The sequence below is a fragment of the Coccomyxa subellipsoidea genome, assembly GCF_000258705.1.
Source record: "Coccomyxa subellipsoidea C-169, whole genome shotgun sequence".
NCBI classification, from domain to species: domain Eukaryota; kingdom Viridiplantae; phylum Chlorophyta; class Trebouxiophyceae; family Coccomyxaceae; genus Coccomyxa; species Coccomyxa subellipsoidea.
In genome coordinates, this window is record NW_005178040.1 from 1,033,765 (window position 1) to 1,048,197 (window position 14,433).

A 14,433-nucleotide genomic window follows, 5' to 3' on the forward strand; every position below is an offset into this window, starting at 1 on the left:
GGCGACACAAAGATTGCGCAACACATGATTTGACTGGATTTGATGACATCATAACAGACTACTATGAATTATGTATTACCTAGGAGTCTCCTATTCATGCTGGAACGTTTGTTGAGCAGTGATGGAACGTCGGCAACACCGGACTTTTTTGCCTGAGGCAATCCGCAATAGTTATTCTGTAATGGTTCTCGAAACCTCTTATTCAAGCAATTCTCATTTGTGAAAGATGGTCGGAAATCTCTTCATTGAGACCAAAATTTGCATGCGAGCGGATGGTGAGGGCAGGCCCCAATCTTGAAGCAGGCAAGCTTTTTTAGGAGAAAGGATTGCGATGGAAAGCAATCGTATTCAAAGCACACCCAATTGTGAGTATATAAACTTTTGATGAGGAGTAAATCTACACTTGTTCTAACGTAGTCAATCTGAAGCAACATTCTTGACATCAGTACTTATTTGGTGACACGCCTTGTCCTTAAACCCCTATACACAAATTTCAATATAAGACACAAGTCTGTTAAAACCTTCACATCATGGCCAGTGGTTTTGGGCTCACAGGAGCCCCTGGCAGGTATGTCCAGACCTGACCTAAATCAGGACTCCTCAATCGTTGGTCCTCCTTGAAGCTGATCTCATAATCGTCATGCATCATGCATCAAGCACTATCCTTCTGATAGTGCTATGGCGATGACTGTGCAGATGCTACCCCAATTGGATGGACTTCTCCAAGGTACAGCACCGCTGTCTCAACATCCCTTCACCAGTCTGCTACACAATCGAGAAGGCACAAGAATGCTTTCGTCGAAAGAAGAAGGGGCCGCTCCTTCCGTGACAAGATGGGGTCAGCATCTAACTCCTTCTGCTGGTGTGCAGTGCATGGAAGACACAGACGACCCCAGGAAATGCCACGCATATCGCGAGGACTACCTGGAATGCCTTCATCACAGGAAAGAGGTAATACAGCTGGACACAGACCCTGATCTGGTCCGCGGTATTGACACCTGCGCTTGATGCAAAATTGGGATCTAATGGGCTTGTTGGATTGTGCTGCAGTTTGCTCGACTGAATCAGATCTATCGTGAGCGGCGACGACAACTTGCTGCGGGCATTGATGTGCTGAAAGAAGAGGAGCCCAAGAAATGACAGCTGATGATGTCGTCCTTCTAGATAGGATGGACTGCACTGTGAAAGTGGTCACCGGATGACATCACAGAATTCTGGAATTCCAAATGCAATACGATGCTGGAGACCTTGAGGCTTCTGTTCATTGCTCGTAGCTAGCTTTACAAAGAGTGCAAGCGCTTTTACCACAATGCTGACTAATATATTGCTAGAACCAAGAAGCACACACTGTGCCAAAATGGCGCATGTTGCTGAACGCAGTGGAAATCCTTTATGCTGCTGTACAGCCAAGCCGCTGTGCAAGTCAATGCCACAGACTCATGCAAGTTAACTTCAACCTACAGTACGACGCTCAAGAGGTCTTGGAATTTGAATGTCTGAGCTGTCCAGAATGCGGTTCCACTTTATCATATGCATTCCTGTGTCCAGTGTTCCAGAACAGACAAGCATCATCTCCTGTTCTCTGATCATGCTGCAGCAAGTTCACACATCCTTAAGAGTTTTTGCAAGGCCATTCCACAATCCCTCTGCTTTCACCTCCCTCCGCAACTGTCATTGTACCCCTAGATCCCCAGACGTCATCATTTACCCCTGATCAACAGGCATGGCCACGAAAGCACAGTGGGGAGTGTCTCACGCCGCTTTAATGTAACCCACACATCCCCGTTATTTATTTACCCCTGAGCTGTCTGTCACAGGGGTTCTTCAGTACTAAGTAGTCTCCAGTACCCCCTGTTCGTCGTTTTAGCCCACGCCGTCTCAGGCCGCGCTCTCTCAGTCCAGGGTGTTCCCGGTGCCACTCCAGCCGTTATCCATCAGCACGAGGGCGTTCCTGCCGGGGACCAGCGCCCGGCCGGTCTTTTTTGCGCGGCCGCCCCGGTTGCTGTCGCTGCCGACCAGGCTGGTGCTGCTGACGGCTGTCTTGACGTTGTTGAGCAAGGGCGCGGACGCGCTGTGGGTGCCCAGCGCTGCCGGCTTGAAGGTGAAGCCGCGCAGCAGGCCTGTCAGCCCCTCCCGAGACGGTAGCGGCGCGCGCGTGTTCGCCCTCTGCGCCTGGTTCTCCACTGACCCTGGGCTGTCCTTCTCCTGCAGCCACAATTGATGCCACCTCAGCACTACGCCATGTTATACCGCCTTCAATCCTTGCATCAGGCAGCTGGGGCATGACAGTATCATTTCGCATTTTGCAACAATAAGAAGGAGGATGGAGCATTTGTCATTTGCAATGATCAGGAGGGGTTAGGTGGGGGATGGTGCTGACCTGCACTGCAGCTTCCTTGGCATCAGTAGTAGAGTCGTGCAGGACGGCAGCAGAGAGGTAGACCGGTGCGGGCAGCTGCCCGACAGACGCATGGGCAACCACGCTCGCAACCGCTGGCTGCTTCCCCTGCTGCGGCTGCAGCGGCGCCTGCTGGCCCAAAGGCCTGCAGCTCTCCTCCTCCTGCCCAGCATCAGCCTTTCCCACAACGTCCTTGCCAGCAGGCTCTGCGCCGTTGCTCTCTGTAACTGGCGCGCCCACAGGCTCAGCCTCCGCTGTGTGCCGCCTGCGGGGGCCCCTCATAATCTGTGCCTGTGGCGTCTGCACTGCAGCACTTGGTGCCACGGCGCTGTCATCGATGCTGAGCCTCGGCCGTGAGGCGCTGGCTGCACTGCCCACACTGCTGGCTCCGGAAGCAGGCCGGCTGCTGCCTGCGGCTGGCGTGCCTCTGCCAGACTTCTCACAAGGGAGGGCTGGCTCACTCGGCTTAATCTCAAGGCCCATCTGCTCGGCAAGCGCCCTCACGCCCTCTGCAAAGGCCTTGCGAGCATTGCGAAATGCCCTCTGCGCCTCAATCGTCGCCTGCAGCACCATGCACCATTCAACTTATAGTAGCAACCACCACATTGCTGCCTATGCAGTAAAAGGAACTCGAAGAAAGAAAGAAATCGCGTGGCTTTTCGCATTTATGGCAACCAACAAGGCATGTTGTATGATACAATTTTGATGTGCGCAAGAACATTCTACAGAAGACAAGGCCACTTAGAGTATTAAGTACCCAATTCGCTCCAAAGATGTTGCCAAGAAAACGGTCACAAAAAGGACAGCAGCGTGCCTCCACGTGGTCGTCGAGGTCGGCCGCCACAGCGCGCGCGGTGTCGGCAGCGTCGGCGGAGCCGTTCTCGGCGGCGGTGAGCGCGTAAATGGCGGCCTCCAGGCGCGCCAGCACGGTGCGCTTGGCCGCCATGGCCTCCTCCTTGAGCTGCAGCGCCGCCGCCTTGGCCCCTGCAGCGGCCGCGTACGCGTCCTGGGCGTCCACGCGGTCGCGCCACACCACCGCGCTGTCATTGCCGCCCCCGAACGCCCCCAGCCCCTTCGCCTCAAACTCCTGGCGCATCATGAACCCCTTCACTTTCCAAGAACTGGGGACAATCTTCTGCGGCATTCCATGTGGTCTTCCAGCCCCTCGTCATCATAGGTGGACAAGGCAAGACTACACAAAGCAGGCTGAGCCTACCATGCAGATGGTGCACATGACAAGTGGACATGACTTGGGCGGCCACGAGGTCATACGCGAGCTGGGGGGCAGAACCAGTCGCAGGCCCGTAAAGCCAATCGCCAGGGAGATATTTAGAGATAATCTAGGGCCAAAAACGGGGCAATCCCCCTGGAAGGCCTCTAAACTGCGCCTCGCGTTCCGTTCAACTGCCGTGGTCGCCTGGCGAGCAGCCACATGGCATAGGGAAGGTGCAAAAGATAGAGATAATCCGTACCAGGTTGACCGATCGTAAAGGACATTCGCCTTATGGCGAATGACCAAAAAGCTGCTGCGACATCAGTCTGGTGCCCAGAATCAGTGCCCACAGTACTATTTGTCTTGAGCAACCTAGGTTGAGAGAGTTGTGTGTTGTGTTGTGTGTATGACGCTTTGTCAACACATATGTGGCACAAGGTGCAGTATGACAGGCAAGCAAAAGGTCAAAAGATTTGCACCTCCAGTGCAGCTTCGGCAGCCTGCTTGAGCTGCAGAGCATCAGCCAGCTGCTGATTCGCGGCCTCGACCGCGGCGGAGGCCTCCCCAGCAGCTGTCTCTCTTTGAGCGCGCTCCTTCATCAGCACTTCCAGCTCTTCCTGTCCCCCTGCATACTCTGCGTCTGCCGCCGCTGCTGCTTCCTGTGCTGCTGCTGCCTGCACAGCAACCTGCTGCATGGCGCCCTCCTGCGCCACTGCCTCCCTGCAACAAAAAGGTGCGCCCTTCTGTATGTCTGACTCTCCTCCAGAAATTGTGTCACTAGGGGGAATTAGGGAGTGGGGGGATTACGGACTCTCCTCCAGAAGAAGGTCATGTTCTGGTACTTGAGCTTCGCCACCCAACTGCTTTGTGACAAAGCATATGCCGGAGTTCCCATGGCGGGTCAGCAAGATGGTGGCATGTTTCAAAAGATAACAGGGAAAATGTGTACCTGAAGGCCTCATGCATCTTTGTCCTGAGCCCCTGCAGCCGGTCTGCCTTCACAGATGCGCCTTCCAGCGCGGCTCCAGATGCTGCTCCCTTGCGCAGGTGCTTCTGCACCCTGTCGTATCCAGCGTCCTCCCCTTTCAGCTCCGCTTTCAGCACCCGAGTCAGGATTATTTCTGACTCCACTCTTGCAGCGGCCTGCGCAGCACAAGGGGCATGCATTAATACAATGCTCTTGCAGGGTAAGAAACGCTATGCAGCCTGCCGATGCATGGCTTGTATGTAGCATGGGCTAGGTGACAGAGTCCTGCAAGCAGATTTCTATTTTAATTTTAAAATAGACCAGAATTTATGTGGCAAGTCTTAAGGGAACAGGAGCACCTTGGAGAGGATTGAGGCGGGGGTGCCCCTGGGGCTGGCTTCAGAGCTGCTGGGGAGTACCGGCGGCTCTCTGGGCGCACGCGCACCGCCCCCTTCTGAGGCCTCCTCCTCCACAGCTGCCATTCCCCTGGAGAGCGTCCCCAGCTTTCCAGCAGCCCGGCCCATGAAGTTGATCATGCGCGCAGTCCCTCCCTGCTGCCACCACACCACACATCAAGCGACACCAAGATCCAGGCTGCGCAGCATTTTACTCATATTCTTTTGCACATTATGTCTTGTGAGGGGTGTAAAAGAGTGGAGGCATGGCGGAGACAAAATGAGATACAGAGCAGAGATGCACCTGTGAGAGATGAGATGACTTGATGGCTGGGCTGGTGCGGCCGCTGGTACTGGCCTTGGATGCTGGCGACGAGTACCAGGGAGTCTCGCTGCCTGCAGACACGCGAGCAGTGAGAAATACACAAGCGCTTCGACTACCATGCAAGCATGCAGAGAGCTGCCTTCTTGCGTGGTGCGACAGCATGAGTTCCACACAAATCTTCATCCCAAACATAGCTGGGCAAAGAATACCTGGAAGAACCATTGCAGTGGCATCAGGCAATATGCGTTTCAACAGCAGTGCGCTCACCACCAAGCAGGCGCGCAACGCCGTCCATCTTCTGCATGAGGCTGAGGGCGGCCGAGATGGGCGTCTGCACCGCCCCTGGAACCCCCGGCGCCTGGCTCTCCGCCTCGGTCTCATCCGCCTCTGGACTCAAGTCCCTCTGCACACCACAGAATGACAGAATCAGCCCCTTTCTCACTTCAGACTGTGGCCTATTGCCCATCACAACACCCCTGGCAGCGGCCATGTGTCGCATGGAGGAGGTATATGAACATTCACCTACTAAAGCAGGGCAAAGCATGCAGTACATTCAAGTAAGGGGATGCATGCGCACCGCCATTTCTTCGGCCAGCATGAGCTGTGAGGTGGCCTCGGAGGCGGTGGAGCGCATGTGCTTCAGCTCCCTCTCCAGCGCGCGCCGCTCCTCGTCAGCACGCGCCATCAGCAACTCCATCTCGTCCAAGTCCTGCACACCAACAAAATCCCTCTCACTCCACACTCCCTTCTTCACTAATGGCATATCATGGTAACTCTGCTAGACTGTGACTAGGGCTGTGGCGAAGCCGTGAGCCTGTGGCACAGCCAGGGGTGCTTCGAGGTGGTGTTCCGGTGACAGCTGTCTGGCAGCAAGGGGTGTCGGGGCGGCAGGAGGCGGCAGCATACCGCTCGGGGGCCTGCTGGGCGGGGCAGCGGCGCCGAGCGGGCGGCCTGTCATAAGCTGCGCAGGTTGGGGGGCGTGGAGGGGGTGAACATCTCCAGAAAGGGGGCTTGCATGCGCCACTGGATCACACAGGCAGCCACGCAGTGCTTCACTAATCGCGCCTCTTGCTCGGCCAGCATTTTCTCATAAAATTCGATCAAGTCGCTGCACGATTGGTCGAGTATGCCTAAGGTCTCAGAGGAAGAAGGAAAAAAATCCACGTCTATATCTTGAACCAGCAAGAGCCACAGGAGGAGGTATTTGCGGCAGAGTCTGAGACAGGGGGACAAGGGGAAGAAGTACATGAACAAGGATGTAGTGGGGTGCGAGGGCAGACCTGCTGGTATTGGCGCAGGCGTTTGTCGGCGTCTGATTTTTTAGAGGTGGCATCCACGAGGGAGATGGTGAGCTGGTCCACCTGGCCCTCCAAATTCTCATTGTCTCGCTCCAGCCTCGCTACCGCGCTTGAGTCGCCCTCCAGCAACCCCGCCAGATGCTCCTTCATCTGCACACCGGCACGACTCAAATTTACATTGAAATTCAGATTAAATTCACATTTTAGTTCAGAGGGGCTACAAAGCACTATTGAAAGTGCTGGTTCTTAATTTGGCATTGCTCGGCCTCTGACACTGCCAAGAAGATCATTAAAGATGGCAACAATTGTTTGGCACTGTGCCTCTTACAATGATTGAAAGGCAGTGCTGGGATATTTACCTTGACAGCTTCCGTCAGCTCGGTGACCTTGACCAGGAGCTGGTCTTCCAGCTCACTGCACTGCCTTCTGAGGTCAGCAACCTCCGCCTGTCGAGCACCCCAGCCATGCTGTTAGTGCACAGCTCAGGATAGCGCTGGAAGACGATGGGGATGGTGCAGTTCAGGTGCCACACAGGGTGACACATGGACAAACCTTGAGCTGGCTGTTTTCCGCGTCCACCTCCTTCAGCTTCGCTGCCAGGTCCTCCACTTGGCCCTCCAGCTGGAGGCGCACCTTCTGCAGCTCCTCCACCTATGCACAGGGAATCTTTGAATCTCCTGAATCATGTCCTGCAAATTTCCTGTTGGAATATTGACAGCACAACGATTATTTCTAGCTGGCACACTTGCAAGCCACAATTCACAGCACAAGGCTTCAATAGTCCTTGCAGAAGACTGCGTGCCCATTAGGATGCATTTGGCAGAAGCAACCAGCATTAATTGCAGTACTGAAAATTTGAGAACAACACACATACCTGGGCCTGCTTGCGGTCCACTTCCACTTCAGCATCCTCGTAGCGCAGCCGTTGTGTGAGCCTCAGGAGCAGGCCATGCACCTGGCTGCATGCCTCCTTGAAATCCCCGATCACCGCCTGCCCATTGGACTCCTCCATTTTCAGCTCCTCCTGTACATGCATGCACAAACGTTCATACACCACCTGCTGCACAGATGCGACCAACCCTCAATTCTGCCAAGCGCCCCACCTCCATGATCATGCAAATGATGGCAAGACTCCTGACACATTTGACAAAATTCCACGCCTGCGATCCAGTTCTGGACGCAACAAAGCCTTGCTGAGATGGGTGGGGCTATGTTGGCCTTCCGATTTGAAGGTTTTCGGTGTACACACAGTGAGAGCACACCTCGAGCATTGCATAAAGCTTGTTCTGCATCTGCGCTTCGGCGCTGGCGATCGCGGCGGCCTGCGTGGCCTCCACCTTTTCCTCCTCGGCCAGGGAGAGCTGCAGCACCAGCATGTCGCGCTGCTCCTGGAGCATCTGTGCCTTCGTCACCATGTCCGTCAAGCTGCAGGCAGCCACACAGTCACCCATCAGCGCTCATCTGAAGCAGCTCACTCCTTCAACAACCCCAGTTCAAACCATCCTGCAGTCAATCTTGCAGGCGCAGATATATGTGATGGATTAGTACGATCTATCCAATTCACGGGTGCATTTAGAACATGCACAAGTACAGAGCCTGGAAGTATTGTGACCAGGTGACAGCGCACTTCTGCTCTGTGATGGTCTTTTCTATGGCGGCCTCGTTCAGCAGCTCAGTGGTGGTGGTGATTTCAACCTCCAGCTTGTCCTGCATCTCAGAGATCTCCAACTTCCAATCCTCCTCTGCCACCTGCCCAGCTGCCATTGCCTCCTGCAACACATCCAGACAACGCGTTGAATATTTATGACTGTTTATGGCACAGTCAAAACGCAGCAAAGCAGAGTGACAATTACACTCGTTCTTTTCACCAGCGCCGCCCAGTGAGGCAGACCTGCAGTTGCAGCTCCAGCTGGGTGAGCTGAGAAGCCAGCTGCTCTGAGGCTGCAGCATCCTCAGCCTTGCTGCTCAGGGCTGCATGCAGTTCCAGGATCTGCTTCTTCAAGCTCTCTTCTGCCTCTTCGTGCTTGGCCACCTGCCAACAGCAAGTTGCTGGTCAAGGCTTGTCCAGCATAATGTGCCAACCAGCTATTTCACGATGTCAATCCTTGAAATAACAATTCCACAAGTATTATCTTACCTGCGTTGTCAGTTCCTGTTCTCGCCTCTTGAAGGCTTCCAGCTGTTGGCGGAAGGCGGAATTCTCTGCCAGCACCACATCCAATGGCACCTGTGGCGAACAGCCAAGCTTTCAAAACCTGCCCAGTGCCATTGGGAGTAGAGCTGCATTCTTTGCGTTCAGCAGAAGTGTGCAAATTATCTTAGCAAAGTGCGATGCAATGTGAGCTGATTGAAAAAAAAAAAGCTACCTTGACGGCCCTCCTGGCGTTCATCTGGGAGCTACCAGTGTTCTCCTTGTCAGTGCCCCGCGCCCTGGGCGGCGCATGCCTCTGCGGCGTGGTGTCAGACGGGCAGGCCTGAGACTCCAGCGCAGCCGCAGCCACCCCTGCTTCCAGCTCGCGGTTGCGATCCTCCAGCTCTGTCACCTTGTCCTCCAATCGCCTCTGTCACCACATGATTTGTGTGAGTCACACCAACACCTATCCTATCCTGATCACGCTTGCGTTGAGGTACCAACTGAGTACTTTCAATATTCCATTCTCTCCAACTTGCCATTGTGAAGATGCACATTGTGAGTCTACCAATGACACAAGACCTGCCATGCATGGACTTGATCTAAAGCATAGCAAACGCGCTGCAAAGGAAGATATTTCAGGGGGAGGATGAACCTTTTCTGAGTCCATGTTGTCCTTCTCTGCCTTGGTGGCCATGTAGTTCCTGTCGAGCTCGTCAAAGCAGTCCTTCTGCTCTGACAGCCGTGAGTCCCGCTCCTCCACCTTGCTGCCCAGCACCGCCATCTAACCACAACATAGCTATGTTAAATCAGAGTCGCATAGCAATGTGCAGGTACAAAAGTTTGAGTCTCCTGTCTGCATGCATGCGTCACCAGGATATGGGGGTTCACTAGGAACTTCTTTGCATACCTCAGCAGGGGGTGAGGGGCCCGGTGAATAGTTCTGCTATGAAAGTACCTGACTCTCTGCACGCTCGAGCTGGCGCTTTGTCGCCGCCAGCTCCTGGTACTGCCTGGAGCGCTCCGCGTTGGCTGCCACCAGCTCGTTCTGCAGGCGCCCGATCATGCTCTTCTCCTCCCTGTGCCTCCTCTGCACTCACATCAAATCCATGCCTCAGGTGCTGTGCAAACCCCATAACTCACATTAGAAAGACCTGCAGCGGGCAGAGCAACTCAGGCCCAAAGGTCATCCGAACAGGACAAATGCACGCGTGAGGATGTCTCCTGTGAGAGTACCAAAGCTGTGTGTGTGATCTTCTGAGTCCTGTGGCACGTCTCTCCCACCCTCTCCTTTTCTTTGGCCAGTACCATCCCCAAACTGTGAAGATATTACGAGCACACTCCACCAGGTGTTTTGAATTTAAAAGAACAGAGACAGAGCGCACCTCCTGCTCCTCAGTCTGCAGGCGCAGCTCCTCCAGCTCCTGCACCTGGTCGCGCGCAGACTTGGCCGCGGAGATCCAGAACGCCAGCGCGGACGTGGCCAGCAGCGCCAGGATCGTGATCGCCAGGCCGCTGGCCGACACCACCGACGGCGGCGGGTTCACCTCCTCCGCGCGCTCCAGCCGCGCACCCAGCGCCTTCAGCTCGCGCCGCAGCTGCTCCTCCAGCACATCGGCTGCGGCGGCGGCCCTCTCCGACGCCTCCCGCTGCTGCGCTGCCTCGGCGCGCGCCCGGCCGCCGTCGGCTTCGCGCTCGGCGAGAAGCGTGCGCATGCGCTCGTCCCTCTGCGCCAGCTCCCCCCGGAGCTCCATTTGCGCCGTGGAGGCTGTCTCGCCCTCGGCCCTCAGCCGCGCGACCTCTGCTGTTAGCTGCTCCACCTGCACAGTCATGAAGAGCCATTGGAGTTGCCTTCAATGCAAGGATGCAGGCACCACGATCAGCTGTTGAAGAAGAGGTAGCTTATGTGGGTGCGGGGAATTGGCATGGGAGAAGGCACCTGCTTGCCACGGCGCTCTGCCAAGGTCCTCTCAACTTCCAGCTGCCGGGCGGTGGGCTCCTGGGTTGCAGTGGTGGTTGAGGCAGTGTCCTGATGAGGGGTCAGGCTGCTGAATGTCCTTGTGATGGCCGCAGGGATGTGCAGGCCGCCAGAATGGGACAATGCAGGTGCAACTTGCAGCAGCAAGAAACCGGCGCTGCCGAGCAGCAGCAGGGTGCAAAGGCCAAGAAGCCCCTGCCAGGAGAGCACCTTGTGGGTGCCCCTCCTTCGTTTCCCGGACTCCCATTGTTTGAACTCTGGACTGGACTGGAGCCTGCATGGGGCACGCCAGTTCTCAATCCATAAAGAGAAGCAAACATCTGTTCAAGCTGCAAACAAACCACGAGGAAGAGCGCTACGGAACTTACTTGGCCAGCTCAAAAGCCGTGGCTGCATCTCTTCGTTCCACGTACTCTTTTCTGCTGAGCTCCCCGCCGCTTACTACGGCCGGAGCAAAGGTCACCTGGCTCATAGACATTTTCCTTGTACGGGGTGCCATCGTGAAGCCCTTTCAAATGAAAACGCCCTTTCAGTCTGCGAACACCCACCATGTCAATCATATGACTGCCAAACAAGAGAATATGCAACGCTCGTTCGCTAGATTTAGGCACGCCCAAACTTTGAGAAGCGCGTGATGGGAATCCATCTTATTGCTGCTGACTACATGGATAGTGGCGGGTGTGCGTCTAAAAAGAATATCTAAGCTGCATCTATTCTGAAAGTATACGCTTGACCAAAGACAGTGAAACAGCCAAATTGCTGTGCCAAGCTGTCAATGCAGAGTAAGCACCTCTCTGTTTACAAGTCAAGCCCTTACGCCAAAGCAATGCATGATTGCGCTTCTAAAATACGAGATTATATCGACGATAACAAGAAATTAGGATTGCGAAGCAGCATGTCCAAGTTCACCTCGAACGGTCATGCCAGAGAATTTAACAACGATATGGTGCCATGGCCCCTGATGTCAATATCTCCTGCAACTGGTCATTGAAACGTTTCACCAAGTACGAAAGCTACATCCAGGATTCTCTGTTGTCGGACATACTTTCATTTGGCATTGGTCCTTGAACTTTCCGCAAAATGCTTTTGACTGGAGAACCCTACATGACTGGGCCTTCGAATGTGAGGGTAATATTAAGGGAGGCGAAGTTTTGGAGGGCCGACAGCACTTGCAAATTTTTCGCGACTCCTAAATTCATAACGTGCAGACAAGCTCTTCGAAAGACTTGTTTATTTTGTTGATAAAGTGTGCGTTTTGTGAGATCGATCTTTACTGCACTCCAAGTTTCCTGCACTATAGTTTTCCCGTACTAGCCTTGGCTATTTTCCAGCAGGAGATCGCGATCCCATCTACTTCAAAAGATTATGGCGCCTCTCGTTAAAGCACAAAGTGGAAGGGGCCTAAAGACGAAAGGCTCTCGCGTCAAGAAGGCAAAACAAGTGACGGAAGTGTGTCACATCCCTTTCTGAGCAAATTTTTTTGCAACTCACAGTCACTAACACTGTACATCAAATGTAACAATAATCATTTTCGCTGCCGGCAGGATCTGAGTGCGGAGCAGCATTTTGAAGCAGCTCAGGTTGCCCTTCATTCTGACAAGTTCAAAGAGGCAGTCAGGCACTTTCGAAGGGCCTCTGAGTTGGATCCAGAGGTATGCTGCGGCCGCTTGTGCTCCTATTAAGGCTCCTGCCATTAAGGCAGCCACTGAAGGGGCTGGCACGATCACAGAATGTGGAGTATCTAGATGCGCTGGGCTCAGTACTAGCAGAGACGGGCCAACAGGAGGACGCCATCACAGTGCTACGACGAGCTGTGGAATTGCAGCCAGAGAAGGGCTTCTCAAAGTACATGTACGTCTTTATCTACCTGTTTCTTTACCCTGAGGTCCTGCTGATGCATCAGCATGTCTGGTCATTCACATGCAGGCAGCGGGAAAAACCGACCTTGCTGGTCGCCATGCAGGTACCTTGGACAGCTGCTGGATGGCGAAGAAGCCCTGGCTGCCCTGCAGAAGGGAGTATCAGTGCTGCAGTCCACCATAGACAGCCAGGTACATGTTCCCAAAGGCCCCACATGTAGCAGAGTGACATCCATGCTGATTGAAAAGGACTGGAAGAGAAGAGAGACGCAAGACATGCAAGGCAGTGCGAACGCCAAAAAGGTAGAAACAGCTGTCTTGCGGCGTGCATGGCTACTTGAAACCATCAGAGGCAGGATAAAGGGGCAGACATCCTTACACTCACAATCAAACGTTCTGTGGGTTACACAGGAAATGAATGAGGGGGAAGAGGATGAGGAGGAGTTGCAAGCTCGGCTGTCCAGCGCACTGTGCACCCTGGCAGAGACGCACATGGGGCAGGCCAATGAGGTGTCAGATGTGGCAGAAGAGTGTGAGGCACTTTTGCTGCGAGCTGCACAAGCAGATCCGACCAGCCCAGAGCCCATGCAGGTCAGCCACTTTTGATAGCATTTTCATTCACATGCCATAGATGCATCTTACAAGGATGCCGATGTTTGTGCTCTTGGTAGATGAGCAGTTTTGCGACTGTCAAGTAATTTTCGCAGGCATTGGCAAGTCTGAGGGTGGAGCAGGGCCGGCCGGAAGAGGCTCTGCACTGCTTGAGGCAATCCATCAGCACCTGGTGCCCCGATCTGCTCCTTGAAGACGGCAGTGAGTCAGAGGAGGATGCAGGTGCCTTATATATGATCTCAATGAAGCGTGGGCATATTTATGGGTGTGGAGAGCCTAGTTTTTGCGTTGTAATTTCTCCTGTTGACATGTTCTCAGTGCTGACTGCAGATGAAGGAGAAGCATCTGCAAAAGAAATGGAGCAGGAGGATGCAGGGGTGGGCACAAGCGGAGAGCAGGGAACATCTGAGCCTGAGCTTAATGAGGACATTGACAGCAGTGAAGAGGAGGATGACTACGATGATGATGAGCTGCCCACATTTGAATTCCGTTTTGAGACAGCCAAGCTGCTCATTGAGCTAGACGACAAGACGCACGCGGCCACCAAGGCATGCTCTTTGCTCCTGCCTTTCCATGTCACCACAATGTCTACCTTTTTGGGGGCCCCTTTTTAGTCTGCACAGCAGGACAGGGCATGCTACGAGTGATAAGTATTGAGAGTGAACAAGGTACAAGGAGCACAGTGAAGGTTCAAGGAGCACAGTGATGGGTATGACACCAAATGGCGTGCTTTTTGTTTCAGGTGTTGGAGGGCCTAATTGCCGAGGATGACTCAGTGCCGGATGTGTGGTACTTGCTTGGCCTGTCACTGCATGCTGGCGGTGATTTTGAGGATGCGCTGACAGCAGCCAATGAGGCTGAGCGCTTGACAGTCCTGCGAAAGCATGACATTTCCAACGCAGGGGAATTCTTGTTGGACTTGGAGGAGCTGAAGGTGAGGTATCTATTTTGCAGGAAAGGCCGCGTAGTATTGCACAGGTGTCCTTGCTTGCAGCTGCTTTCCATTCGTATCAAGTAACAGCGAGGTTGCTGTGTTTGCAGGCTGCCATAAAGGATTCAATGGTGGCAGTGGGGTTGACTGTAGATGACAAAATGAAGCAAGAGTGATCATGGAATCCCGCATGCACTTTGGATGTCAATGTAGTGGTTGGAAGAGTTTAGAAACCAACGAGCCCTCTGTTTGATACAGCAAAGATGACAAGATGTTTGTTGACCTGTTAGTCAATGCCTGCAAGGATTCCTACGCTTGTTTGTGCA

The 14,433-nt window shown here is 54.0% G+C and overlaps 2 protein-coding genes across 2 annotated transcripts; both read left to right on the forward strand.

Moving 5' to 3' along the window:
- The first annotated feature begins 354 nt into the window (after window positions 1-354).
- Window positions 355-1,986, forward strand: COCSUDRAFT_52584 (fiber protein Fb14). Its single transcript, XM_005650311.1, has 4 exons — window positions 355-568; window positions 697-727; window positions 871-951; window positions 1,051-1,986. The coding sequence occupies exons 1-4, from the start codon at window positions 531-533 to the stop codon at window positions 1,138-1,140; spliced, it is 240 nt and encodes a 79-aa protein (XP_005650368.1). The 5' UTR covers window positions 355-530; the 3' UTR covers window positions 1,141-1,986.
- A 10,373-nt stretch (window positions 1,987-12,359) lies between these two features.
- On the forward strand, window positions 12,360-14,283 carry COCSUDRAFT_40081 (TPR-like protein; the record flags this gene model as incomplete). Its single annotated transcript, XM_005650312.1, has 7 exons — window positions 12,360-12,556; window positions 12,669-12,756; window positions 12,976-13,155; window positions 13,272-13,398; window positions 13,507-13,751; window positions 13,919-14,110; window positions 14,218-14,283. 7 exons carry the CDS (start codon window positions 12,360-12,362, stop codon window positions 14,281-14,283), a joined length of 1,095 nt encoding a protein of 364 aa, XP_005650369.1.
- Between the last annotated feature and the right edge of the window lie 150 nt (window positions 14,284-14,433).